The 25,433-nt window shown below is 39.8% G+C and overlaps 3 protein-coding genes across 9 annotated transcripts; 2 read left to right on the top strand and 1 right to left on the bottom strand.

Annotated features, from left to right (window-relative positions):
• Positions 1-909: 909 nt before the first annotated feature.
• LOC128261344 (paxillin-like) lies at positions 910-2,100 on the top strand. Its single transcript, XM_052995003.1, has 2 exons — positions 910-1,188; positions 1,311-2,100. The coding sequence occupies exon 2, from the start codon at positions 1,332-1,334 to the stop codon at positions 1,863-1,865; it is 534 nt and encodes a 177-aa protein (XP_052850963.1). The 5' UTR covers positions 910-1,188; positions 1,311-1,331; the 3' UTR covers positions 1,866-2,100.
• An 807-nt stretch (positions 2,101-2,907) lies between these two features.
• LOC128261411 (proto-oncogene tyrosine-protein kinase receptor Ret) lies at positions 2,908-22,192 on the top strand. Of its 6 annotated transcripts, none has more exons than XM_052995096.1 (7): positions 2,908-3,304; positions 7,020-7,319; positions 15,213-15,988; positions 18,188-18,353; positions 18,800-20,514; positions 20,786-20,926; positions 20,991-22,192. In XM_052995096.1, exons 2-7 carry the CDS (start codon positions 7,250-7,252, stop codon positions 21,837-21,839), a joined length of 3,717 nt encoding a protein of 1,238 aa, XP_052851056.1. In that variant the 5' UTR covers positions 2,908-3,304; positions 7,020-7,249; the 3' UTR covers positions 21,840-22,192. The 6 variants fall into 6 exon arrangements, with proteins under 6 accessions (XP_052851056.1, XP_052851061.1, XP_052851055.1 ...); XM_052995101.1 differs by having other exon boundaries at positions 2,908-3,459; positions 15,216-15,988; XM_052995095.1 differs by having other exon boundaries at positions 2,908-3,459.
• Positions 21,785-25,273, bottom strand: LOC128261412 (protein MCM10 homolog). 2 transcript variants are annotated; one of them, XM_052995103.1, is made up of 3 exons: positions 24,016-25,273; positions 22,765-23,959; positions 21,785-21,928 (listed from the first exon to the last, which is right to left on the bottom strand). In XM_052995103.1, exons 1-2 carry the CDS (start codon positions 25,181-25,183, stop codon positions 22,797-22,799), a joined length of 2,331 nt encoding a protein of 776 aa, XP_052851063.1. In that variant the 5' UTR covers positions 25,184-25,273; the 3' UTR covers positions 21,785-21,928; positions 22,765-22,796. The 2 variants fall into 2 exon arrangements, with proteins under 2 accessions (XP_052851063.1, XP_052851062.1); XM_052995102.1 differs by lacking the exon at positions 21,785-21,928 and adding an exon at positions 22,369-22,703.
• Between the last annotated feature and the right edge of the window lie 160 nt (positions 25,274-25,433).

Below are 25,433 nucleotides of genomic sequence, written 5' to 3'. Positions count from 1 at the left end.
AAGACAAGAGCTTAGTATAGCAAAACGATTTCTGAAGAAATTATTTTGAGTGAAATAAAATTTGTCTTTTTTTTAACTAACTAAAACAGAAAAAAATGTGTTTCGAAGTGGAAAGCTGCCTGCATTTTACAGATTACTTAAATTTATATTTTATGTTAGCATATCAAAATATTTAAAAACTATATTGAATTTTTATTGCTGTATTTATTTACTTCGTGTCGTTATTTTTCGAAGTGTATCTTGCGATGGCCCTTTGGGGGTTGTGTGGGTGGGTGGTAAGTCCTTTGAAGGAGCAACCACCTCATCTCCTGCCACCTCCACGCATGTGTAGCCGTTGTTAATTGCCGGCTAAGCGGAAGTTTCCAAACATTTTTGCTTTAATTAAATTTTTTAATAAATACGTAGGAAAAGCATTTTATTAATTGCAAACATATTTAGCAGCGCCTTCAAGGAATCCCAGACCGTTTGTTTGAAGGAAGTCACCCTCAGTTCCCTTGTTCTTTTTATTTTGAAGGCAATTTGTTAATGGTTTTTGGTGTGACTAATTCAAGAGCTTGAATTTCAAAGAAAAAGCGGCTATAAATTATAAAGAAAAAAATAAGTAATTACCAAAAATGAATTTGAACTATATTGTATAAAATTACCAATAATAATAAGGATAATTAATTTGCTTTGTTTTATGTTTAAACTCAGTAGCAACCACACAAAAACTAACAATATAACATTTTGTCTTAAGTCTTTTTCTAAAAAATAGTTTACTTTGAAAGGGAACAATTTAGTGGTTTGAAATGTTTGATATATTGTTTAATGTGTTTTAGTACAACCAAGTAGCCTTGATACGGAATTCAAAATTTCCTTAGCCTTAGTAGGTTATGTTTGTAGCACTTTTAGTTGTCAAACTGCGTACTTAGCGTCCACATCGAATATCTCATTCCGTTTTTGAGTCTTGCTAAATTCATACGTTTTCATTCGTTTCGTTTCTATATTTATCTAAAAAACAAAATAAAATTTAAAAATATATAAAAAAATAGTGGTAAATTTTGTCCGAATTTGTAGTACTACTTTTTTCTGTTCTATCATTTCTGTGTGAATCTCCTAAAAGAACAGAAAATAGAAACAAATTTTGTGAAGACAGGAAAGATAAATATATATATATAAAGAGGTTAAATATCGCAAGCAGAAAAACTGGTAAGCCATGAGAATATATACATATTAATTGAATTTGATTTGCGTTTAAATATAGAAGCTCTTTCAACGATTATATATCCATTTTTCCAGTTTATAATCAAAAACCCATCTTCCACTTGCAGATAGCAATCCCAATACCCAAGATGTCGGACAACATAGTGTGCCACAAGTGCAACGAGGCCATCACCAAGCGGATGATCACCGCCCTGGGCAAGACGTGGCATCCGGAGCACTTTCTGTGCCAGCACTGCGAGGAGCAGATTGTGGACGCCACCTTCAACATCCAGAGCGGGGAGCCGGTGTGCGGCAAGTGCTTCGAGGAGCGGTACACGAACACCTGCGCCGGCTGCCAGAAGCCGATCCTGGAGCGGACCATCTGCGCGATGAGCCAGACCTGGCACGAGGACTGCTTCTGCTGCGACGGGGCCTGCAAGAGGCCGCTGGCCAACCAGCCCTTCTTCGAGCGGGACGGCAAGGCCTACTGCAAGCAGGACTACGAGGACCTCTTCGCCGCCAGGTGCGCCAAGTGCGAGAAGCCCATCACGGACTCGGCGGTGGTGGCCATGAACGTCAAGTGGCACCGCGACTGCTTCCGGTGCAACAAGTGCGAGAATCCCATCACCACGCAGACCTTCAGGATCGACGGCGACAAGCCCGTGTGCCCCGCCTGCAACTGATGATCCAAGGATCCTAGGATCCACATCCCAATCCTGGATGGCCTCCACAGCCCTTCGCCGCCACATTGTTCATTCCGAGTTAGCCGTTCGTTTCCCGACACAATAGTTCTAATTGTAGCCGAATGTTAAAAGGCTAAAAGGCATCCCAGTAACACATTCACTAAATTAAACAATCCTTTACACTGCTAAATCAAACCATAATACACTCGACCAATAAAATAAATGAAAACCCAAATTATCTTTTTACTGGGTATGGAGAAAAACATTAAATTTGATATTAAAATATATGTATAAAACAGCTCAAAGTAATCTGTGCTAAGCAATGTACGTTTATGCTTATCATTTGTGGTGATTTCTTGAAATTTGTATACAAAAACATGCCAATTTATTATACAGATTAAAAGTTTGTAAATTTGCTGAGTATTAATTAGATTGTTAAATTTGAAATGATTTTTTTAAGCTATAATCATCGAGACTAAATTAATATATGTTATAGATTGATATATTAGTTTTATTGCATTTTTAAAAAGGTCACATTTAATATGACGTCCATAATCATTCAGTAAAATCTGCTGCCAATGCAATCACAATAATCTTCATAATAATATATACGTATTATATTTGATTAAACATTTTCAATTCATATTTAATATGACATTTATAGTCATCCAGCTAAATCTGCACTCCAAGCAAACAAAATAATCTTAATTAGAATGCAGCCCCTGAACTTTGTGGCAAACAAGAGAATATGTTTGCCCAAGATCAACATTTCCCACAATTACCAAGTGATAAGCTAGAGGTAAGGTCGAACCGAAACCCTTTCCCAATGAAGGGCAAATATTTTGAGAAACCCGCAAACGAAAGAAGCTGTCAAGGAAAGTGCCTGACATGAGATCATGTTTCCAAAGGTAAATAAAATGCACCGCAGTAGAACATGCACATCTGATTATCTCATATACCCTATTAGTTGGTGGCATTGGGACTTGGGTTGGGATGACGTTGATTAGGGGGAAAATGGAAAACTCAGCGAGGGTGTTTTCGTGCCATCGTCGTCATCGTGGAAAATGTACATCGGCTGGCGAAAAAACACGAAGCCACTTCGTCAGTCGAGTTTTCTGTACGATTCTGTGGGTTTCTGCGGCTTTGGAGTTGCCGGTCGTCTGTTGCCGGTTTCAGTTTCATTTTTCAAACGGAGCTCGTGCAAAGCGGTTCGGTTGTTCAGCGATTTCCCACAGTCAGTTGCCAAAACAGTGTTACCGCGGAAAAGCTGGCCAAAGTCGCGTTAAGGTGGCTAATTAATTACCTTGCCGAACTGTCCCATAAATAATTCGAGTTATTTGAGCCGAGCCAAACAATTAAGGAGTCTGCGAAAAGCGAAAAGCTGCAGCAGCTGCAAGACATCCATAAATCGTGTCTAGGAAAATCAAGATCGTGTTTACGTATGTAGCGAGCGCTACAAAATTTATTTGCGAATTATGGTCAGATTTGGCCACAATTGGTTTTCCAAATGCAGCCAATATCCTCACGTCGAGTGGCACTGACAACTCAATACGAAAAATCGTGTCGATCGCCACCGGATAATTGTGATTTAGTTGTGCGTGTCTGAGTTGGATTAGTTTACACAATTTGCGACTGCAAATAATTGCAGTTTATTGGGGGAAATATTGTAATATGTCGAAACTGAAGACAGCATGTTGAAAAATATAATTGCTAAAATAGTTGCTAATGTAAATACAACATTTTTCACAATAATAATCAGCTGGAATCTATTTTATTACTTGTTTGGTAGTTTCTGACATAGTTGCAAAATTAAATTACTTACAGCAAATAGAAAATATAGACCTAATTTAAATATATAATTCGTAATTCGGTATAAAACTAGCGAGCTAAAAAATTGCAGACATCTTTATTTTTATACAGGTTTTATAATAATGTCTACGGCTCCTAACAACTTTAACCATTCTATGGAATTAACAACACTTTGTATGCAATTCATCAATTTAAAAATGTCAGAGTTGATGGCTAAATGTGTTTTTCATTAGCACCGGTGAAAAGCTGATTAAAATGTAGATATTTATAAAATGTGATTTTAATTAAATAGTGTTTATTTTTAATTACCTAGGTGGCAGAAGATTAATTAGAAGCATATGCAAATGCCAGTCAAGAGATTAATTTACATACATATTGCAAATGCCTTTACAAGTGATCCGGTCTAAAAACTCAAACAATGAGATCAATTAGAGTTTGTTTTCATATTTGCCATTGGTGTTTGTTCTGGTTCAATGGTAACATCACGCATACGCCACCTTGACAGCGGCTGGCATTCCTGAACCCTTTTTCGTGGAAACCAAACAAGAACTCTAAGCTCCCAGGCCAAAATTATTGATGCTACACTCGCATTCTTTTCCAATTCGCCGATGTCTGTGAACGAAAAAAATAACAAAGACAACTAACAAGGCGAAGGCACTGAGCGAAAAGTATTTTGTATTTAAGTTCTTTGAAATCTTCTTTAATTTATTTGAAATTCTTTTTAAGTATTACAAAATTTGGATACATTTGCTGTGAAAAATATTAAAGTATTATTTAAAAATTTTTAAATTGTAAATTCTTGATATCAGTTGAATTGAACATTTTAGTTTTGTAAAGTAAATCTCTTATTAATATCACGTTTGAATTATTTTTTTAAATTATTTGTTTTGTGCTACACCAGGAAACGGATCATTTTCGGGTCGTAGTAATTTCGGGTATCTATTAATTAATTAATCTTAGAGCCTATTATTTGTCGCAGTGCAGTTAAAAAACAGTCGGGGGCAGTCACTGACACTGAAGAACCTCCACAGTCGTACTTTGACTCTTGCGGTCGTCGGTCGTTCGTAAATCGTTAGTCGCCGGCTTCGAATAATTCTTTTCCTATATGGCAATTGCCATTTTTGGCGCAACAGGACGGCCTGTAGGAGACGCACCTTAAAAGTGCGCCCGGATCGCCTGGCCTGGGTCGCATAACCTTTAATTGGTGGAGGGGAAACGCCATGGGCCTTTCAAAAACTCTCCCAAATTGGCAACCGGTTGCCTGGCTCCCAGTCGCAGCGAATGTTTCTGATTCCGTGTGTGTGACGGCTGGAAAAGCCTCTTTGTGTCAGTCGTGTGTCATTAGCATCCGCCAACTGAGCTCCCCACTGTGTCAAAAGATTTGAACTTTAAAGTGTTTAAAGTGCTCAGGTGCTGACTCTCCAGAGCCCCGCAGACGAAAAGTAGACAGCAGACACTCGGACTGCCAGTCAGAGTCAGTCAGTCAGTCAGTCAGTCAGTCAGTCGGTCGGCTATTGCCTGCACTGCAAACAAAATCGTGGTAAAATCAATAGTTGCTTTTAATACAAATCTTTGTTTTATAAAAGAGCTCAATCTTGCAATTCAATTTAATTATCTTTTGGCTTCAAGTATTTCCAGACTCTTAAAATATTATATTTGTGTTAATTTAAATTCCTACCTCAACCTTTAATCATGTTTTGAATGACAGTTAAGATAATATTTGTCTCTAGAATAAAAGCTATTGATTACCATAAAAAAATAACGAATCAAACACTTTATTGAAAAGTGTAGTTTTACAAATTTCTGAACATCTATATTTCTAGGTAACATAAAATAAATTAAATAAACTAAAATAAAACAAAGGCTTTTTTATTTAATACTATTTTTGATCTAGGTTCTAATTCAAAAATTTAAATTAAAATGCAATTGTAATTTTTCGCTCAGTGTTTGTGAATTGCTTATCACGTTGTTTGACTTTGGGGCTCGTTTGAATTATGCGTGCTATCTTCCATTGCCATTCCCCTGGCCAGCGGGTAATTCACGCCGCAATTGTCTCTTTCGGGTTCTTTTTATCACACCTGCCGTGCACCGCTGGTTACCACACACAAACCATGTGGATGTGGAGTGGAGTACCAGTACCAGTACGAGTACCAGTACCTACTCCATGGAATACCTACTCTATTTAGTGGCAGAGTACACGTACTTCCACTTTGTGTTGCTCTTTTCATGGCACGTCCTCCTCGAGTGTTTGCCTTGGTACTTGCTTAGAATTCGTTAGTTTGGGTTAACCACATTCACAGCTTTTTTACTTTTATTTCGGCATAAAACAAAGAGCAGGTCGGGTTTCAGGCAATTACTTAAGAGCATTTGTTGAACTCTGGCAATTTAAATTGGTAAAACGCTATACTCTAACAAATTTATTATATCAACATTAATTTAAATTGAATAATATCTGTATTATTTCAAAAACCCATCAACTTTTCGAGCAGAGCAAGCAAACCAACTGTGAAGTAATCCCTCAGACAGCAACCACTTATTTGCCCAAATAATTTAATTAAATTATTCCATTTAAAAACCGATTGTGCCAACCAAAAGCGATTCGACACAAAGTGAATTGGCAAAAATGACGATTAATAACAATAAGAACAAAAAAATAACACACCCGAGGGGTTTGGCCTTAGAACCTCCCAAAAAAAGTGTGCGGAATAAGATCCCAAAACCAAACAAAACAAAGCAAAGTCAAAAGTAAAGACCATAAGCTCTTCGACTGGCGCTGGCCAAAAATAGAAACCGAAAACCATTTAATAACAATATCAATAATATTGTAATGCCGAAAAAGGAAAACAAATTCAAAGCTCATTTTGAATTGCAACAATCAGAATTGGGCTCTCGGGAGTTTTGTGGCAAATTAATCGAATGATAAATTAGATTGGTTAAATGACAAACGAGAGTGTGGGCGCCGCTATCAATAATATTAATTATAATTCATACCCTTTTAAAGGGTATTATGATGCAATACATTTTACTTCTGTTTTTTTAGATTTATTAAATTGAAAAAAAATATTTACAGCTTTGTTAATTATTTAAAAATAGTAAAATAAACATTTATGGGTTTACCAAATTTTGTATCGGAACACAGGTTTAAAAATATGTTCCCAATAACTGCTAGGGTATAAAAACTTCGGTTTATCATATATAGGAATAATAGTACTGTCCCAAAAACAACAAACTATTAATGTTCGTGGTCTCTATATCTCCAATACTCATTGTTCTTTTTTTCACATTTCCTGCTCTGCTTTTCGCACATTAATTGATAAATGTTACTTATCAATTTGTGATCAAAAGTAATTAAGTTTGTGGACGAATTGTACGTGGCTAATTGCCAACATCATTGAAAAAAGAAGACAAATACGAAACAAATTATAAAAGACAAAACGAAAAAACAAAAACAATTCATAGTGAAAAGCCATTAAAATGTGTAAATATGTAATGTGCGTACACGAGTGAGTGAAACGGGGAGAAAAATCCACAATTTGCCAAACGATAACTGACTTTTTGCGACAAAAGTAACAACGATGGAGTCTTTTATTATTATCATTGTCATGCTGCTCACAATTGTCACACAACAGCAACACAACTGTGCGGGTAAGTGAGATACAAACAATTAAAAGATGAAAAACAAAAAACAAAAAACAAAAAACACCAAAAATTATCACACACAATATGGTTATGGTATTGGGTAACTTCTTAATCCAATGTTTGATCACATGGCCATTTCAATTTGAATTTATGATACTTAAGAGTATTTTGTATGTAAAAAGAGTATTTTGTATGACCTTTTGAGGGTCTTAAAATTTATGGATTCTTCTTCTAATATGAAAAATAATTGGCCGGCGCTGTAGCTAATAGTTTTTTTTAAAAGTTAAAATTTCGTGTAAAAAAAAATTGGTTAGAACAAAATACATTTTCAAAAATATGAGCTAGCAATAAACCCCTTTTATTGGCTCTTAAAATGGTATTTTAACAGTCGCAAGCTGTGCTAAAAATGTTGCCAACAAATTTCTGCCCCATTAAAGTGTTTCTCAGCAAACAAAACTTTTGCAAATATTACTCATTGGTTATATTTTTCCATTTAAGAAAGCAACCAAATCTACTTAAGTTTACCATTAATTTGTTTCCAATTTTATTTTTGAAAGTTAATTTACTTATTGCAAAAGGCATTAAAAGCTTATGCAATGAAAGTGTTTAGCTTTTTAGGTGAAGCTTATTCAATTGTATCTTCAATTACTAGGGGTATTAAAATCGGTAAATATGTGATCGACTTATCAGTGAAAAAGTGCGCCCATTAACCCCTTTCCACCTGCTTCTTGGGCAAATAGAGGGTTCGTAAAAGACAATTACACTAATTTGCATCGAGTGGCAGTGAACAAATCCCACAGATAGCTGAAACTCAAACAGTCGCGCCCTGGGAACGCAACCGAAGATATGGAGTAATAAAGTGCGAACCCCCTTTATGACCTCTTTAAGGAGGGGGACCTGTGGATTCGGCGGTCTTTCATGTGCCCTATGATGCACTGCTTAACTCTTTATTGTAATTATAAACCCAGTGCGTTCTATGCGACCCACAGGGTTTTATTCGACTGCCACAGGTGTGAACTGACGTCTTGACAAGTTGGTAAGCGATATGTGGGCCTGGCTTTTCGCCTTGGCTTTTGGCTTTTGGCATTGCAAACGACTGACTGACGGTGATGGACTGGACTACCGACTAACCCCCAGAGGCGCAACATCAATGTGCTATACGGAAACAAAAATATTTAAAAAATGTATTCTTACAACATAAAGTCTCATACATAATATTTGGTTATTAAAAAAAATATTATAGAATATCTCTTAATTCTATAATATATTTTTTTAGTACTAGGCATTGCTTTATTTGTTTTAGTTCATAAAAATATAGTTTCAAGAATCTGCGGAAGCAGAATTCAATCAAAATTTAGTCTCATTCATAATACAATATTACATATTAAATATATCAGTGAAACTCACAAATATTTTATAAATCATTTTTTAAACCTTAACTAGAAACTATTTTTATCGAAGACGAGGTTCAATGTTTTTAAAAGCTGTTATATTTTGATTGGGTGTTTAATAATAATAATCACTTTAATAATGAGTAACAAGTTTTCTAGCTTCCTTTATTTGATTAAAAATTCCCTAAAATTGGGCAATAAAAAATGAACTTAATAATTTTTTACCAGTTATAAAAAACCCATTTTATCCCACAGTGTATGACGTGCCGGGCAAGCACACGCCCAAAAAATTATTTCATCACGCTGTGAAGACATATCAAATTTTTTCGGGGGATGACTTGCCACACCGCCTCCTTCCAGCACAGCTGACACCCAGAGAGGTTCCTTTGCTGAGCCCTGTACTTTGTCCCCGTCAAGTTGAATGCACCTCATATGAGAGTTGAAGTGAGGTGAGGTGACTCCTCCATCGGTCAATCAGTCACCCGGGTTAAAGGTGTTGAAATGCCCGCCAGCTGTCCCCAGTTGAGCGATCCCCTTCCCCGCCAGAAACTCATGAATTCATGTGCAATCAATTAAGTCAATAGGTGTGGGCCTCCGTTCGTTTTATGCTTTTCTGTATGTTTTTCGCACTCTGCGAACTCTTAAATAACCGCCGGCTGTTTCATGACTTCAATTAAAGTGTTTTGTTTAATAACTGACTCTCAGTTATTTCAGAAAAAGACATAAACTTGCCCTCAGCTATTTACTGCGATAAGAAAATTATATAGAAGATCCATTAAAGCAATCGATTTTCACAAGATAACTACTGCCATATTTTCCAATGTGCTATAAATATAAAAAACTAGTTTTAAGTGGCATTCCATTATATTCTATTTTTTTTATTTCATTTACGTGTACTATATTTAACTCAAATAATTAATAGCTAATTTTGGGATTAGGTTTTTAAATTATTATTTGATATTTAGTTTTTATATTAAACTGTTAAACCTTTTTAGAGACTCATTGAACCGGCAACCATAACTTTAAACTCCCTCAAACCAATCTCCATTTCCTTCTAAAATATCGCTAATTTTATGACATATCTCAAATCACTTTGTCTGCCACAAAACTTTTGCAAAGTATTTCATATTTTCCTCACACACATTGGCTAGATTTATGAGCCAGTTTGACACATTTATCAGACTCAAGGTTGGTACGCTGTCTTCTAGGCTACTTTGCATAACAAAATAATAACAACACGAAAATCCATTTGCAGTTTTGAGCTCTGTCTCTGCCACTGTCTGTCCAATTGTCGCACCCAGGTTAAGATCCCAGAAATAGAGTGATTCAGCTACAGATATTGGGTTTATAATGCACTTCCATTCAGCTCCTTCAAGTGGGAGTCTGAAATCTGCATTTATTAATGGGATTCTTTTTTTTTTTGCGTTTGCTTTCCTGTTTGCAAAATACAGCTATCGTTAGATGAACGAAAAGCTAAGTTTTTTAATAAATAAATTATTTTTTATTTTATTTACATAAATCAAATGGTGCAAAAAATAATGAATTTAATAAATTTGGATAGACTTTTAACAAGTTTGTAAGTTATTAGTTTATTATAAGTATTTTATATTTTTGTTTTAAGTACCGCCTACTTAATAACAACATTTCAGTTTACAACTTAAGTTTACTAATTGTGCCCCTATTAATTAGACGTAATTAGCATATTTTTTAGGAGACCCATGACTTTGACAAATGTTTTCCATTTGATGACAGGCAACAATTAGCAAGCCCGCCCATCGATCACCGTCCCAGTGTCAGTTATTTCTGGCTGCGGTCCTAGTTGTCTGAACGGGAGTGTCATCCCTCACTCAATGCCAAAGACAAAGTCTTTGAAGTTCGCCTGGTGACTTCTAGTCTACGATTATTCTGTAATTTCCTTTATTTTTCTCAATCTCTTTTTTACTGTGACTGTGCACTTCTTTGTGCCAGACTAAGAAAAAAAGGAAAACTTAAATGAAAATTACATTTAAATCAATAACAACAATTTGTTTCTACTTGATGGAGATACTCTTGCCTTATTGACTATCATAAAGGGTAAATTTACTTTTTAAGCGAAGGAAATATTTAGTTTAAAACGTTACCTTAAAATTAATAAACTAATATAATATCCTGGTAAAAAATGATTAGTCAAAATAATTTTTTAATTTATTAAAGAAAATATAAACTAATGCTTTATATATTTCAACATTCTCTGACTGAAATTACTTATCACTTTAACATTATACATTTTGCACCTACTGAAAGAGTATTTCTAACTTCCATTTGATCTTTGTACGAGACTTGTTTTCAATTGAATTTGCTTTGGCACTGGCAAAGAGAAAATTTCAGGGACAGTCAGGACAGGAAATAGAAAAAACATTCAAGACACTTTTGTCTACACACTCCGATCGAGTGAAAGTAGAAAGACAGGATGGAGTGGATTTAATAATGCGAATCCGAGCAATAACCAGGGCCCGAGATTGGCCAATGCCAACGTTTCCTGCAGGAAAAAGCCACAACAACGGGCAATTGCAGTAGTCAGGGCCAAGAAAAACAGCAAACCAAGTCTGGCATACGCGACGTATGAGTAATGAACAAAACAATGCAACAGGGGAAAAGAATGGGGAAAAGCGTTACAGGAAAAACTAAAAACCCTGACACAAACAAAGAAAAAGTTTTCATTACGCAGCAGTAGACAAACATTAAGTGAGTCGGATGCTGGAAAATACAAAATTATCCGCACACCCAAAGCAAAAAGCCAGTGAGTGAGTCATCCTGGAGTACGGAGAAAAAAACAAGGACAATAAACTCCGGAAGGTTTGGTAGTTGGCAACAATCAAACAGGCAAACACAACTGTCGACCCAATTCGATGCCAAGTCAATTAATTCGGGCAGATTAATTAGTTTATGCGAAACTAGTTGACATTTCATCCGGCGACCGCACCTCATACGGGTCTCCATTTCACCATTTCACCTGGCCACCAAGTTTAGGTACGCAGGCCCAGCTAATGGCCGTGTCGGGATCCCAGTCGCCGCCCATCAATTGTTGACCGTGCTGTCATTAGCAGTTTTTCTACACTGAGAGAAATTGTAATACATTAAACTATCTTAAAAGAAACAAAACTATTCCCATAGAATTGGTGTGGTATTACATTAAAAATTCAAAACATATTTAAACATGTTTATTTTATCTACTTTATCTTTTAGATCGTTTTAGATTTATTATAATTTCAATTTATCGAATTTATCTTAAACGTACTTTTTCGTTAAACATTGGTAACGAACATAGTATTTGATTTTATATCTATAAAAAGTATTTTAATATTAATAGCTAGGCTAGATTTTTACTTAAATTATTTAATGATTTTGTGTCTAAGGAATCTCTTGTATTAATGACCAATTTTTTTTATATATATTTTCTTAAAGTGTAACAACTCCCAAAGAGTCCAGTCACCCCAGAAATGCTCTGCTGGGTTATCCAGTTCCTCCCTCAATTTTAAGGCCATGTTGTAACCAGTGTTGCTTCGAGTTTTTAATGCGCCATTCGCTGGCTTTTTAATTGTCCACCTAATAGATAACCTAATAGCCTTAGTCCTTCCCTGTTTACGCGTTTTTTTCGCTTTTTTCGTTTTTACGGTTGTTGACTTTTGGTAAGTATTTTGTGGGTGGTGGTGGCCTTTTTTAATCACCAGCTTAACCCCGCTCACCTGTCGCAGGTTAAATGGTCTTAGAGCTCTGGTCTCCCGGGAATCGACGAGGTCAAGTTTAGTTTTAATTGGGAACTGATTGAAACAAATCGGTGGTGGTAGATTATTTAAAGACTTTTGTATTAAGGGATTGGGTTTGGGTTGGGTTTGCCTATTAAGGAAAAAAGGTGGCATTTGCAGGCTTAAGTTCTTTTATTGATTAAGTTTTGTATTTAATGTAATAAAGAAGGGAAGCTCCTGGAGTGAAAATTCACTCATGGTTAGCAACCTTAATGTTTGATTTTTTATAAAATATATACAAATATCTTAGCTCTTTTCAAAGTTTAAAAACGCCTTAAAGCCCCATGTTTATGTACCATAACAAAATAATCGGTCTTCTATTGCCCCACAACTGGCTCATAATTTCCATACAATCTCTGATTAAAAATCTTTTTTAATTCCCCCTCGCATAACCTTAAGGAGAGTTTATTAGTGTGCAGCAGGATCGTAGGGTTGCTTCAACGCACATTTTCTTCTTTAGAGTTCTTGTAAAGTGAAGCACTTGGCACTTAATCATGGGCAAAACGCTTTAGCCATAAACAGGACTGGCGCCATCATTTGGCAGGAATCGGCGGAGTTGGGGGCGGTATAATCCCGTTAGTAAGCCCCGCATATTTCATTAGGAACGCTGACAGCATTAATACATTTTTTGTGGGTTGGTGGGTTGCTCTTTGCCCCCAAAGTCCCACGTTGGGCGCCAAGGACACGCATTTAAAATGTCATTATAAATGCGAGCGTGTTTGGAGTGAGCACATACTCTACAGAGTACTATTATATATACTCACCCTCATCAACATATTTTATCAGCATTTTTCGCATGCCTGGGCGTCAGCAATTGTAATGAACACATTTTATTATTTATAATGTGTGTACTATGGCAAAGGCCATATCAAGGAGCGATTTTCCCACAATCGTTTTTTTGGCTTGCGGGAGTAACCAGGAAAAATGTTCCCTCACCATTTTTGTGGAGGGTGGAGTGTTGTGGGTCTCTGTTTGGTTACTTCTCGAAAGCTAGGGTATAATTATGACAGGCATTTAGTGGAGGTAAATCCGCCTGCTTTGGGGCCATCCAATTAGCGGCTTTTTACCCCTTTGCTGGATGCACTTAAAAAAATAAGTAATGCTGTTTGTTATTAATTAACTGGTTTAAATGATATATATATATACATATAAATTGAAAAACTCACTTTGTGCACGACAAGCTTGAAATCAATTTAACCCAATAACTTAGTTTAATATATATTATATTTAAACTAATTTATAAGTTACCTTGACTTCCTGATCATTTGATAAATATCACTTAAATATATATAATAGCCATTTATTTTATTTTTGGTACTCACTATTAAATGCCTAAATCAAAAATATATACTCAAACCTTAAAAGAAATATTAGATCACTCAAATTGCGATAACGGAAAGCCATCATTCCCAAATTAGAGCCAAATCTGAAACCAATTTGATCAATAAATTTCCCAACTTATCCGCAAATAAATCAGTTATAGTTCAATGCATTTAATTTCTATTTACTTAACACGATACGCCAACCTATTTACACCATAACATAACAAGAGTTGTTCGGTTCCCCCAAAATGTTTACTCCAAATATTGTGGCATAAAATTGGGCGCAGGAAATACATAGGCGAAGGGCGAGGAAAATTTGTAACCAATTATGCTTGGGGTTGTATTTTTGCCGGCTAACAAAAACTTTATCGTTATCACAAAATCAATACGCAACTTGATGACGCCGACACTTCAACTGGGATGACAACGAGGGGAGTTTTTGGTGAAGAGGGCGGGAAAAGGCGTCATTTTGATAACCCATATGCTAATAACCAATATCTGTATTATATTTATTTATGGCTTGTATTGGACTTTGGCTCGCATGCAAACACACGACCACAACAATCGTGTGTCATTAGGATGGAGCTCTTATCAAATTACGCATACGCCCTGTTCAATTTGGTAGATATGGGGTGGTAGTGGGGAATTGGGAATTATGGCCACCACTATTAAGGTCAACCCGAGCTTATTAAACTGAATCATTTGATTGGATTTGATGACGATTGTCAGCGTGTGTCCCCCCACTGATGCTGATGATGGGTAAATAAACCCAAAACTGATAACAACCCTCGGGAATATATTTTATTTGGGCTGAGAACAGTGGTTAGGGCTTTAACCACTAAAACGTTAATCGTCTTTTCTAAAATTTTGAGATTAGTTGCATTTTCTTAATATTTTTATAAAGGTTTTTGGTCTTAGAACATTGGTTAGGGCTTAAACCACTAAAACTAAAGTCCTCCATAATTTAAAAATGTTTAATTTTATAAATCCCCAACACTTATGTAAATAATATAAATTGAGCCAGCAAATAAACTCGATTAAAGTAATTTTTACATTCAATCAAAAACAGTTTAAATACAATTAAAAAATAGTTTTATACTTTTTATTTTAGAAGTATCTATAAGAAGTTTTGTTGGACAAACTTTTTCTTATCAATTTCTTTAGTCCTCAAACCCACTGCAAATTGCGAACTAAAGCAATGAATATACTAATCCGCAAATGGAAACGCAAGCCCACTTCAACTGAGTGGGTCAATTGTGGTCAGCCACTTGTGGCAGCGTCCCAAACAATGACCTCCATCCCCTAGCATATAAAATCCCAACCACATGACGCCATCGACATTAACTTGATTTTTCCACCCTCTGATTGCCTTTCCTTTATTTTTTTTTTTTTACCCCACAGCAGCCGTCGATGTTTACTTTCCCAGCACGTCGGTGAAATTCAATCTGCCCATCAACGAGGAATCGGAGAGCATCTTCTCGAAGATCCCGCTGGCCCAGTTCCAAGTGCTGCGGACGGAGAGCAACCGGCTGGCCAGCGACTACCTCTACAGCCTGGAGGAGAATCCGCTGCTGCGGATCAACAGTTCCTCCGGCGAGATATATATGCGCACCGATTACCGCTCGCCCAATGCGAGTGTGAAATATGTGGTCACGGCTTTTCCCCGGGATCAGCCGGATCATGAGTTGCTGCCGGTGACGCACCTCACATTGGAGGTGATGCCACAACCGCTGGAGGATTACTGTGCGGAACTGGAGCACATCTGCTTCTGGAGCAGTGCCCAGTACAGCATAGCCGAATCGCAGGGTGAACACAGACGTAGGGATTCCTTTGAACCCGTACTCATTGGGGCCCTCAACTCCCGGGCTGCCAAGTACCTGTGTCCACATGTATCCTTGGAGTACTCCCTCAATGCCGGCAGTTCACACTTTGTGCTGAAACAAAATCGGTTGTACACCCGACAACCCCTCGATCACGACGAACTCAATGGCCTGAATGCCAAGGCTGGACAGCTGCAGGCCAGGATCATCTGCACGGTCAAGTTGTCGGCCAGGGATCACAGGAAATTCACGCGAAGTTTCGACATCAAACTACTGGATCGCAACGATAATGGGCCAAAGTTGCAGGAGAGCGATTCAAAGTTTGAGTTCTACCTGGAGCAGCCCTACTTTCAAGCGGTGAGTTTTGGAATGGTCAAAGGATTTGGAAGGAGGGTGGGTATAGCAGGGGTAGAGGGGCATCCCCAACCCAAACCCAATCCCAGCCAGACCCTGCCCAGACAATTCGTCTGCCGGCTGTCTGGCCGCTCACTGGGTGCGGGCTTATTGAATTCACCCATGATGAACGCCTCCTAGACACGCAAGCAGTTCAGATACACTCGAAATTATATTTGGTTGAAACTTTTTTAGACAGCTGCCTAAATGCTTTGAAAATTTGTTTTATTGGAAAATCGCATATATCAACGAAAAATGTATTTGCTTAGATATAAATACTTTTTTAAAACAACTGCCGAAATTCAGAGAAAATTTATACTATAGGCAAATATCAAATATGTTTTCATAATGTATTTGCTTAGGTTTAAATATTTTTTTAAGACAACTGCCTAAATTAAAAGATCATTTTTACTAAATGAAATCCCAAATATCAACTTCAAATTTAAAACTTTTTAAAAAAGAAATACATTTAGGTCTGTCTAAAATAAAAAATACTCAAAGTAAAAATACACCCAAAAATGTCACCTTAACAAAAGCTCTAAATAATATTAATTTAATATAATTAATTACTATTTAATATTTTATATATCCCTGATATTTCGGGTTCGGGCTTAAAATCATACAGTAGCGCACAATTTTAAGTTTTTAGCAAAAACTTTTTAAATTTATTATTTAATTAATTTTAGAATCTTTACAAAGAGTTAAAGAAATTTTCGAGACATGAAACAGAAAGAGTAGCCCTTAAAAGTAATATTTTCCGAGTGTATCTGAAGACCCCTCTGTTGAAAGACCCAAGTCCGGTCACCCTGCCATTATTTGGCCATTACCACGTCTGGTTCCGAGGTCCTTTTTGGGGTAGATAGACAAAGTTGGCCACTTCCGCGACTTCTTTCTGAAACTCTCCCGAACTCCCCCCATTCCGACTCATATGTTGCCATTAAAAACGCGTAACGTTTATGGGCTTTTATGATTGGAGCATGACAGACAGGAAGGAAAAGTATCAGGAATGGGAATGGGAATGGGGAACGTCAAGTGACTTCAGTGCGAATTGAAGTCCCTTAAAGTTGCCACAAAAACAAAAAAGAAAACAAAAGTAAATTATGTTGTCGTGTTCGAAACAAGCCAAGCCAAGCCTATCCCCGAGGATCTGCGAACTGTGTCAGTTCAGGTGCAGATAGTGGACTGCCCATCTCCTCCCGCTTTTTCTATCCAGAGCATAGTAATTGAAGTCCTGCCATTACAAATTGCCCTAGGTGGCTCTGTATTTAAATAATGTACACACAATAATGTACATTTTATTTTATTTCGAGGAAATTGCTGGCGACATGTCCCATAATAAAATGAGCAAAACTTTGGTGTGATAAGGTGTGGCTGAGATACATATAGTGGTGGGTCAGCCTGGATTGGAAACATGTTTAGTTTTAGATAATATAAAGACTTTATAAAGAAATGTAGTGCAGTCATTATAAGCAATAAAGTGCCACCTTTAATTGTGTTGCTTAGATTTTTAATGTTTAGTACATAAAATTAAGAAAAAAAAGGAAATTTATTTTAGTTTAACTAAATTAAAATATACCATAGCATTTTCAAATTGTTTCCCGAGAAAATGTTTAACTTCTGAGAATGAAAAACGTAGAATTCAGGTACTTTTACTGGGCAAATGTTTTTTCTAATTAAAAAATAACAATAGCAAGTCTTCTCCCAATAGATTTGCACACCCAAGATTAACCCGTCTTTTCACATACTCAGTTTCTTCCAAACACAATATTATAAACTGCTATGGAGGAAACTCCAACCCACTTATTATTCAAATATAATGACCATCCTACCTTAACAAAAGCCACCATTCCAACTTGAGCCTAAGTTCAGGGAAGACACCTAGATAATGTCCTTGCCCCTGGGATCCATTAAAAGGGTTTCGGGGTTGAGGTGAGTCCACCATACACCATCAAACACCACCTGCCTGGGAAAATGTCAGGTCCCCAAAGATGTGAAACCCCAGCCTGACCTTGTGCACGAATTAAAATGCTAATCACCTGACCAAGAGCGCATCCTTGGAGGGCAGCTCTGCAGTTTTGCAGGGGTTGCCAAGTGGAATTTAATTAGCGCTGGTCAGTAAATGCTAATGAAGCAACCTGCTAATAGATTTTCCCAATCCCACAGGACGAGGAGGCGGGCAAGAAAATCATCTATGTGGACAAGGATACGCTGGCGGCCAATTCTCACCTGGTCTACGCCGTGCACAATGACTCCAACGGACTGTTCCGGCCGGACTGCCACGCCTACGAGGCGGATCACACGGGCAGGCCACATACCATCGTCAGTTGTCGTGAGTATACTCATATACTAATCACATACTATAATATTAGATGCGAATATCATGTTAGATATATTTTAGGAATCCCTTTGTCAGGAACCGTAATCAATATAAGTCTTATTTTAAAAGTCACAAAATCATTTTTTTTTTGGGTTTTTATAATAACAAAATAATAATTATTATGTGATCTTATAATACTTTGCAAAAATAATAATTTTTTTTTTTTTTTGGTACAAAAAAAAAAAACAAACTGAAATTTTATTTATTAATTTATGCATTTTTATTTTATTTCATTTATTAATTTTTTTACTGGAAAATGCAAAAATATGGTTTAAACACAGTAGCCGCAGTTTTAAAACAAGTTGTATTTTGGGCAAACAATAACAAATATCAATTGTTATTAGCTATCCCTGCTTTCTGTATATTAATTAATCCTGATAAATTCCCTCTCCAAACAGAACTGCGTTTCTCCCGCAGCGGTGTCCTCCGGGAATCTCCCTACTGTGTTTCCCTGGAAGCTCGGGATCTGACCATTGAAACCCAAAACGATGCCATGTCAGCCACGGCCCACATTTGTTTCCGCATAAACCTGGGTAATCTTCACGAAACCGACCAAGAATTGCCACAGGCTCTGCCCCTGCGATCACGACAACATCGAATTTTCGAGAATGAGGACTTCAATGGTGATGCTGCAAGCAGATCCCTGGGATCCTTGACAGTGGATTACGAAAAGGATGTGTCCGTTTATAGGACAGCTGCTTCCTATTATCGCATAGTTCAGCCAGAAAGTTTTCTGGATTTGATGAGGTTTCGATCGATACGATTCGATATTGTGGAGGATAAAATAGGGGCTTTTGGCATCACCCCGACATCGGGCATAGTGTACGTGAAGAATCCACATGCTTTGGAGGAGGCTCCCGAAACCATATACTTCCTGAACGTGACCTGGATGGATCAGCAGCGACTGTCGCATGTGCGGGTCATAAATGTGCATTTGGTTCATGGCAGACCGGAGAACACCAGTTGCGAGCTGAAGATCAAGTCACGATCGCAGACCTGTGCCCAGGTTAAGTTCCCGACGCAGTGCAGCCGATTCTGTGGCTTGGCCACTGGCGGCGCCTCTTGTCAATGGCGGGGATCCAATTCGGCCATGTTCGGCTCCCGATACGGATCCTGTGTGCCCGAATCTCGCTACTGTCCGGATCATGTGTGCGATCCGTTGGAGGAACTGAATCCCATGGCCTGTCCGCAGGATTGCACGCCAGCTGGCAGAATAATGGGTCCACATACGAGCAATGAGAATAAGAGAGGGATTTATAGTGCCTCTGGAACGTGCACGTGCGAGGACAATGGCAAGTGCTCGTGTGCTCCGCTGGATGATGAGCCCAAGGTGAAGAAGCCTCGCAAGCGGAAGAACGAAACGGAGGCGGAACCACTGCTCTCGGGTAAGAGGGGCACTCCAGCCGCTGATCCATCTCTGCAGGATCCCCTGCTGCTGGGTGTACTTAATGTGGCCGGTTTCGAGTGCGATCGCTCGTGCATGTTCTTCGTGATCACCTGCCCGCTGTTGTTCGTCCTCCTGCTCCTGTGCCTGCTGATTGCCCAGCGGAAGATGCTACAACGTCGCCTGGGCAAACAATCGATGACGCCGTCCGCCAAACAGGCTCTTCCGGAACTGGGAGACGGAGATTTCGCCCTGATGCCGCTGCAAAGTGGCTTTAAGTTCGAGAGTGGCGACACCAAGTGGGAGTTCCCACGCGACAAACTGCAACTGGATACGGTTCTGGGCGAGGGTGAGTTCGGTCAGGTCCTCAAGGGTTATGCCACGGAGATCGCTGGACTGCCCGGCATCACCACCGTGGCTGTGAAGATGCTCAAGAAGGGCGCCAATTCCGTGGAGTACATGGCCCTGCTCTCCGAGTTCCAGCTGCTGCAGGAGGTATCCCATCCGAATGTGATCAAGCTGCTGGGTGCCTGCACCTCCTCGGAGGCTCCTCTCCTGATCATCGAGTATGCCCGCTATGGATCGCTGAGGAGCTATCTCCGTCTCAGCCGGAAGATCGAGTGCGCCGGCGTGGACTTCGCCGATGGAGTGGAGCCAGTCAATGTGAAGATGGTGCTCACCTTCGCCTGGCAGATCTGCAAGGGCATGGCCTACCTCACCGAGCTTAAGGTGGGTGGATTATCAATGAGTACAAATTATTACAGAAATTAAATGTGAATTTAAGCACAAGGTGTAACAGAAAAACCCCATTTCTAAATCAATTTTTAAAAAAATGTTTTTTCTGCAATCGACTAAAAAATAAATTTTTTTAAATAACTGAATGGTTGTTTAAAACGTTTATTTTGTTAATGGTTTTTTTTTTATTTGCATCTCGTAATAAAAAAAATTTTTAATTCAAAAATTGAACTATCAACCCATTGACATCCTATTATATCTGCAGTTGGTTCATCGCGACTTGGCGGCCAGAAATGTTCTCCTTGCGGATGGCAAAATATGCAAGATCTCCGATTTTGGACTAACCCGAGATGTTTACGAGGACGATGCCTATTTGAAGCGATCTAGAGATCGTGTGCCCGTCAAGGTAAGTGTATACCATTATATATTAGTCTTGAAAGAACTACAATTAACAATTACCCAACCTGCAGTGGATGGCACCGGAATCGCTGGCGGATCACGTCTATACCAGCAAATCGGATGTTTGGTCCTTTGGCGTGCTCTGCTGGGAACTGATCACCTTGGGAGCCTCACCCTATCCAGGAATTGCTCCCCAGAATTTGTGGTCCCTGCTGAAGACGGGTTATCGCATGGACAGGCCGGAGAATTGTTCGGAGGCGGTTTACTCCATAGTGCGCACTTGCTGGGCAGATGAACCGAATGGACGACCATCCTTCAAGTTTCTGGCCTCTGAGTTTGAGAAGCTGCTGGGCAACAATGCCAAGTACATAGATCTGGAGACGAATGCGGTTTCGAATCCGCTCTACTGCGGGGATGACTCCGCACTGATGACCACAGAGTTCGGTGAGCCGGAATCGTTGCAGCATCTGTGGTCACCGCCCAAGATAGCCTACGACATCCATGACCAGGGCACCAGTTACGATCAGTCGGAGGAGGAGATGCCGGTGACTTCGGCGGCACCGCCTGGTTACGATCTGCCACGACCACTGATCGATGCCACCGCCAAGGAGCAGGTTTTGCGGTACGAAAACGATCTGCGATTCCCCTTGAATATTCGCAAGTCCAGTTGCACTCCCAGCTACAGCAACATGACCAGTGGCTCTGCGGCGGCCACCTCGCTGCCACACTATTCGGTGCCCGTGAAGAGGGGTCGCTCCTACCTGGACATGACCAACAAGAGCCTCATACCCGACAACCTGGACAGCAGGGAGTTCGAGAAGCATCTCTCCAAGACCATCTCGTTTCGCTTCTCCAGCTTGCTAAATCTCAAGGAGACGGCCGAGGCGGATCCAGGTCAACAGGCCGAGGATGTTGTCTGAATGCCAGTTTATTATATAGTTTTCCACCCGTCATTCATCACTCAGTTCCGAGTTCCTGTCTCTCATCTGCGCCTGTTTTTCAGTTCAAACTGTTTGTTAATTAGTTTTAGTTTTACATTTAGTCTCGTAGCTTTATGCTGATGCCAAAAATGTATGGTAAATGAACCGAATTCAAATTTTATACAAGAAATTAAAAAGCCAAAGAGAAACTATGTTCTATTGGTCCACATTCCAAACCCTATTTCCAAAAAAAAAAACAAAATATCAATATTTTTAAAAGAGTTTTGAATAAACAAAACATGTTTAACCAGTTTGGAATGAAAAACTTACATTACAATTATTTAAATGCTGCCAATTTCTGCCTAAAATATTCCAGATAATGCTATACACAAAGGTTTTAAAAAAAAGAGTAAAAAGAAAAAATGCGTTTCGCATCTTTAAAGTAGTATAATTTTTGGAATTGTATACTTCTGCTTATAAGACTTTAAAATGTGCCTATTTGTTAAAGGTTTCGCCACTTGTTGTGGGATTTATTTAAAAAAATAATGCATTTATAATAACTTACTCGCTAAGATTGTACAATTTTGCTAGAACGAGCTGCTAAGTGTGATTCATAATTTCTAAACATTGTTAAGCATTTCAATCATCATTCTTTTGATGTTCAGTCATAATCTAAGATTCCAGCTATTTAAGTCATTACAAATCATAAAAACGAGTACACCTGGTACATCTCTATATAGAAAAACCTGCACTAAACAATCTCACAGGCACTTTAGATTTTTAGTAATCGGAAATCCCTTGTACTTATTTATCTACGACGAATACGAATCCTTTTTGTAAGCCAAATAGCGATTAACCAGAGGACTGTAAATATTTGTATGTACTGCATTTGCTATTTAAATTTTATATATAAATTAAAACATACCAATTACAACAACGAACGAGGGGCTCTAGTTTTTACTCTTCGTCGGGAACTAACAGATTGAGATTGGCACTGCCGGCCAGGCTGCCCATGAAGGTCTCCTCGTCGCCTCTAATTGAGAGGGATTCCCTGCCAGTGAGGACCTTCTTCTCCCGGATCATGGCCGCCCTTTCCCATCGTGATCCCTTGCAATTCTTGCAACTGTGCTTGGGCAATTTGAACACTGTGATCGTGCGATTGCCGCAGTCCTTGCACTGGAAGAACCGCTTCTCGGCATCCACCACTTTCAGGGGATGCTTCTCCTCCTTGCAGCGATCGGAGGCGGAGAAGGCGGTGTATTTGCACACCTGACAGATGACCGCCTTGCAGGGCATCTTGTAGGTGCCCAGCATCTTCTCCTCCATGGCCTCTTTGCGCTCCAGCTTGTTGAAGTAATCCTCCTGCGCCTCGCGCTCTCGCATCTCCACGAGATTCGTGTGGGACGATGTGGCTGCCATAATCTTTTCGATACGAGACTTTCGCATCAGTTCGCGATCATCTTCCTCGATTTTCTGGCGCTTGGCACTGCTGGAGAATTTGTCGTTGAGCTCGTCGATGGCTCGCCTCTTGCCAGTTTCACTGCCCCTTGTGGAATTGGGATTGATCCTCTCCAGCGGTTTTTTCTTAAGTAGGGCGGCTGCTCTCAACTTGGCACTCTGCGCCTGACGAGCTCCTACGTTGATTTCGAATGAGAAGTTTTCGCTGCCGGAAAGTTTTGGTGTCAAACTGGCATCGAAGGAGAAGCCCCTATTTTTGAACTTATCCGGCACGGGTGTAGTGGGCATACTGGAAGTGGTTGCCTCCGGTTCCTTTTTACTATCACTGCCCAAAACATGACCCTTGGCCGCCTCTTCCTTTTTGAATCGCTCATTTTCCGCCTTGAGCTGTCGCAAGCGCTCCAAGTCCTGGCACCTCTGCTTCCTAGACGCTTCCACACCGCCAGCCAAACGAGAAACAGGACCACCACGCTCTGCATACGGAATTAGCGGGGGTTGGGATGTCTTGGGCTTGGAGACATGGTCAGCGGTGTGGGCAAATGGCGACACATCGTAGCCGGCCAGGCTGCTCAGGCGATCGCGCTCCTTGGAGATCAGCTTGGCACTTTTCTTGGCGGGAACGGCCATAAAGGCTTGTCCGCCATAGAAGACCTCGTTTTTGCCTACAAAATAAGCAAGTTAACTCTAATAAATGATTGATTTAAGTGATTTTACTTACCCAACACCTTGTTTCTGAGCTCATTGAGGCCACGACCTGCGTTGGCAGACTGGAGTTCCGAACGCCGGGACATTTTGCCGTACTCCTGCTTCACATGGAAGATGCAATAATCGCAATCGGTGGTGTTAACAATTGATGTGCACTTATCACCATTCTTCTTGGTGGCCCGACAGGTGCCCAGATCTTTGGACTGACCCAGAATCATGACTTTTTGGGAGCTATCGATGGAGAGGCAGGCCACATCGCTGCTACCCGCTCTCCGCTCGAAAATACTTGGATTCAAGACAGCCAGGCACAAGCCCTCCGATGTTTTCCACAGGGTTTTGTGGGCCTCCTTGAAGAGGTAAAGCGAGATAGTTTTGACCTCGCCGCGCAGGTCGGACAGTTTCCAGGTGGAGAAGGGATCACCCTTTTTGGTGTTCTTCACGGGATTCTTAGAGACCAAGGCGCCGGCAATGACCCAATCTTTGGCCAGATCACCGCGTTCGATGTGGAAGGCCACGCCTGAGAAGGGCACCGCCTTCCTGCCCGCCATGCGCTCCTGTAGCAGTGAGCTCGAGATCAGGGGATTGATCATGCGCAACCCAAAGACGGGATCCGTGTAAACGGCGGAGACGGGAGCACTAGGCTGGGATGTGGATGCCACGGCAGCTGCAGCCGGTGGGGGTCTTTGAAACGTGCTGCTCACTGCCGACTGGCGCTTGATGGGATTGTGGGGATTCTTGAGCGGCTGCGGCGTGGATGTGACCATCTGGGTGGTCTTCTTCAGCGCCTGGTCCACCTCCCGGGCCACCTTGGACTCGTGGGCACTCTGGCGCTGCTGCTTCAGGCTCTGGTTAATGTCACTGCCGTACTCGTTGTACTTACGCTCCAGGAAGTTCTTGACTTCCTCGTCGTCGGAAGAGTCCAGCTCCGGTTCTTTGGCGATCGCATTTTTATCCTGCTTTGCTGGTTTCACGGCCTTCTCAAAGGTGAAGGCATTGGCGAAACTGCTGTCTTCCCGCAGTTTTGGCACTGCGCTGGAAAAAGTGGGTGTGGGTTTTGGTGTTTCCGATTTTGCAGACTCGGCAATATCATTTTCCGGCTCGCCCAGCAGTTTCTCCAGGGCCAGTATCTCCTCCTCATCGTCGATGCTGATGTCTGACTGGGACTTATTAGCGGGACTCATTTCAAATGGTTTTTCACCCGACTTTTCACGTTTTTCTTAGTTTTTCCACAGAGTTTTCCAACCGAGCGCAAAAACAAATTACTTTTGGCGGGCTCAGTATGGCCGTAGTTGCTAATTTTTAAAATGCTGCTTTCTGTGCGGTTTAACCAACACTGGCTGCACAGAGATGGCAGTATTTTTTTTTTATTAACTGTGCGATAGTATTTTATAAAAATTAATACATATTACTTTTTCACAAAGTTCTGTTAAG

This window comes from Drosophila gunungcola, unplaced genomic scaffold (assembly GCF_025200985.1).
Source record: "Drosophila gunungcola strain Sukarami unplaced genomic scaffold, Dgunungcola_SK_2 000001F, whole genome shotgun sequence".
Taxonomy (NCBI): domain Eukaryota; kingdom Metazoa; phylum Arthropoda; class Insecta; order Diptera; family Drosophilidae; genus Drosophila; species Drosophila gunungcola.
This window is presented reverse-complemented; position numbering and strand designations above follow the sequence as displayed.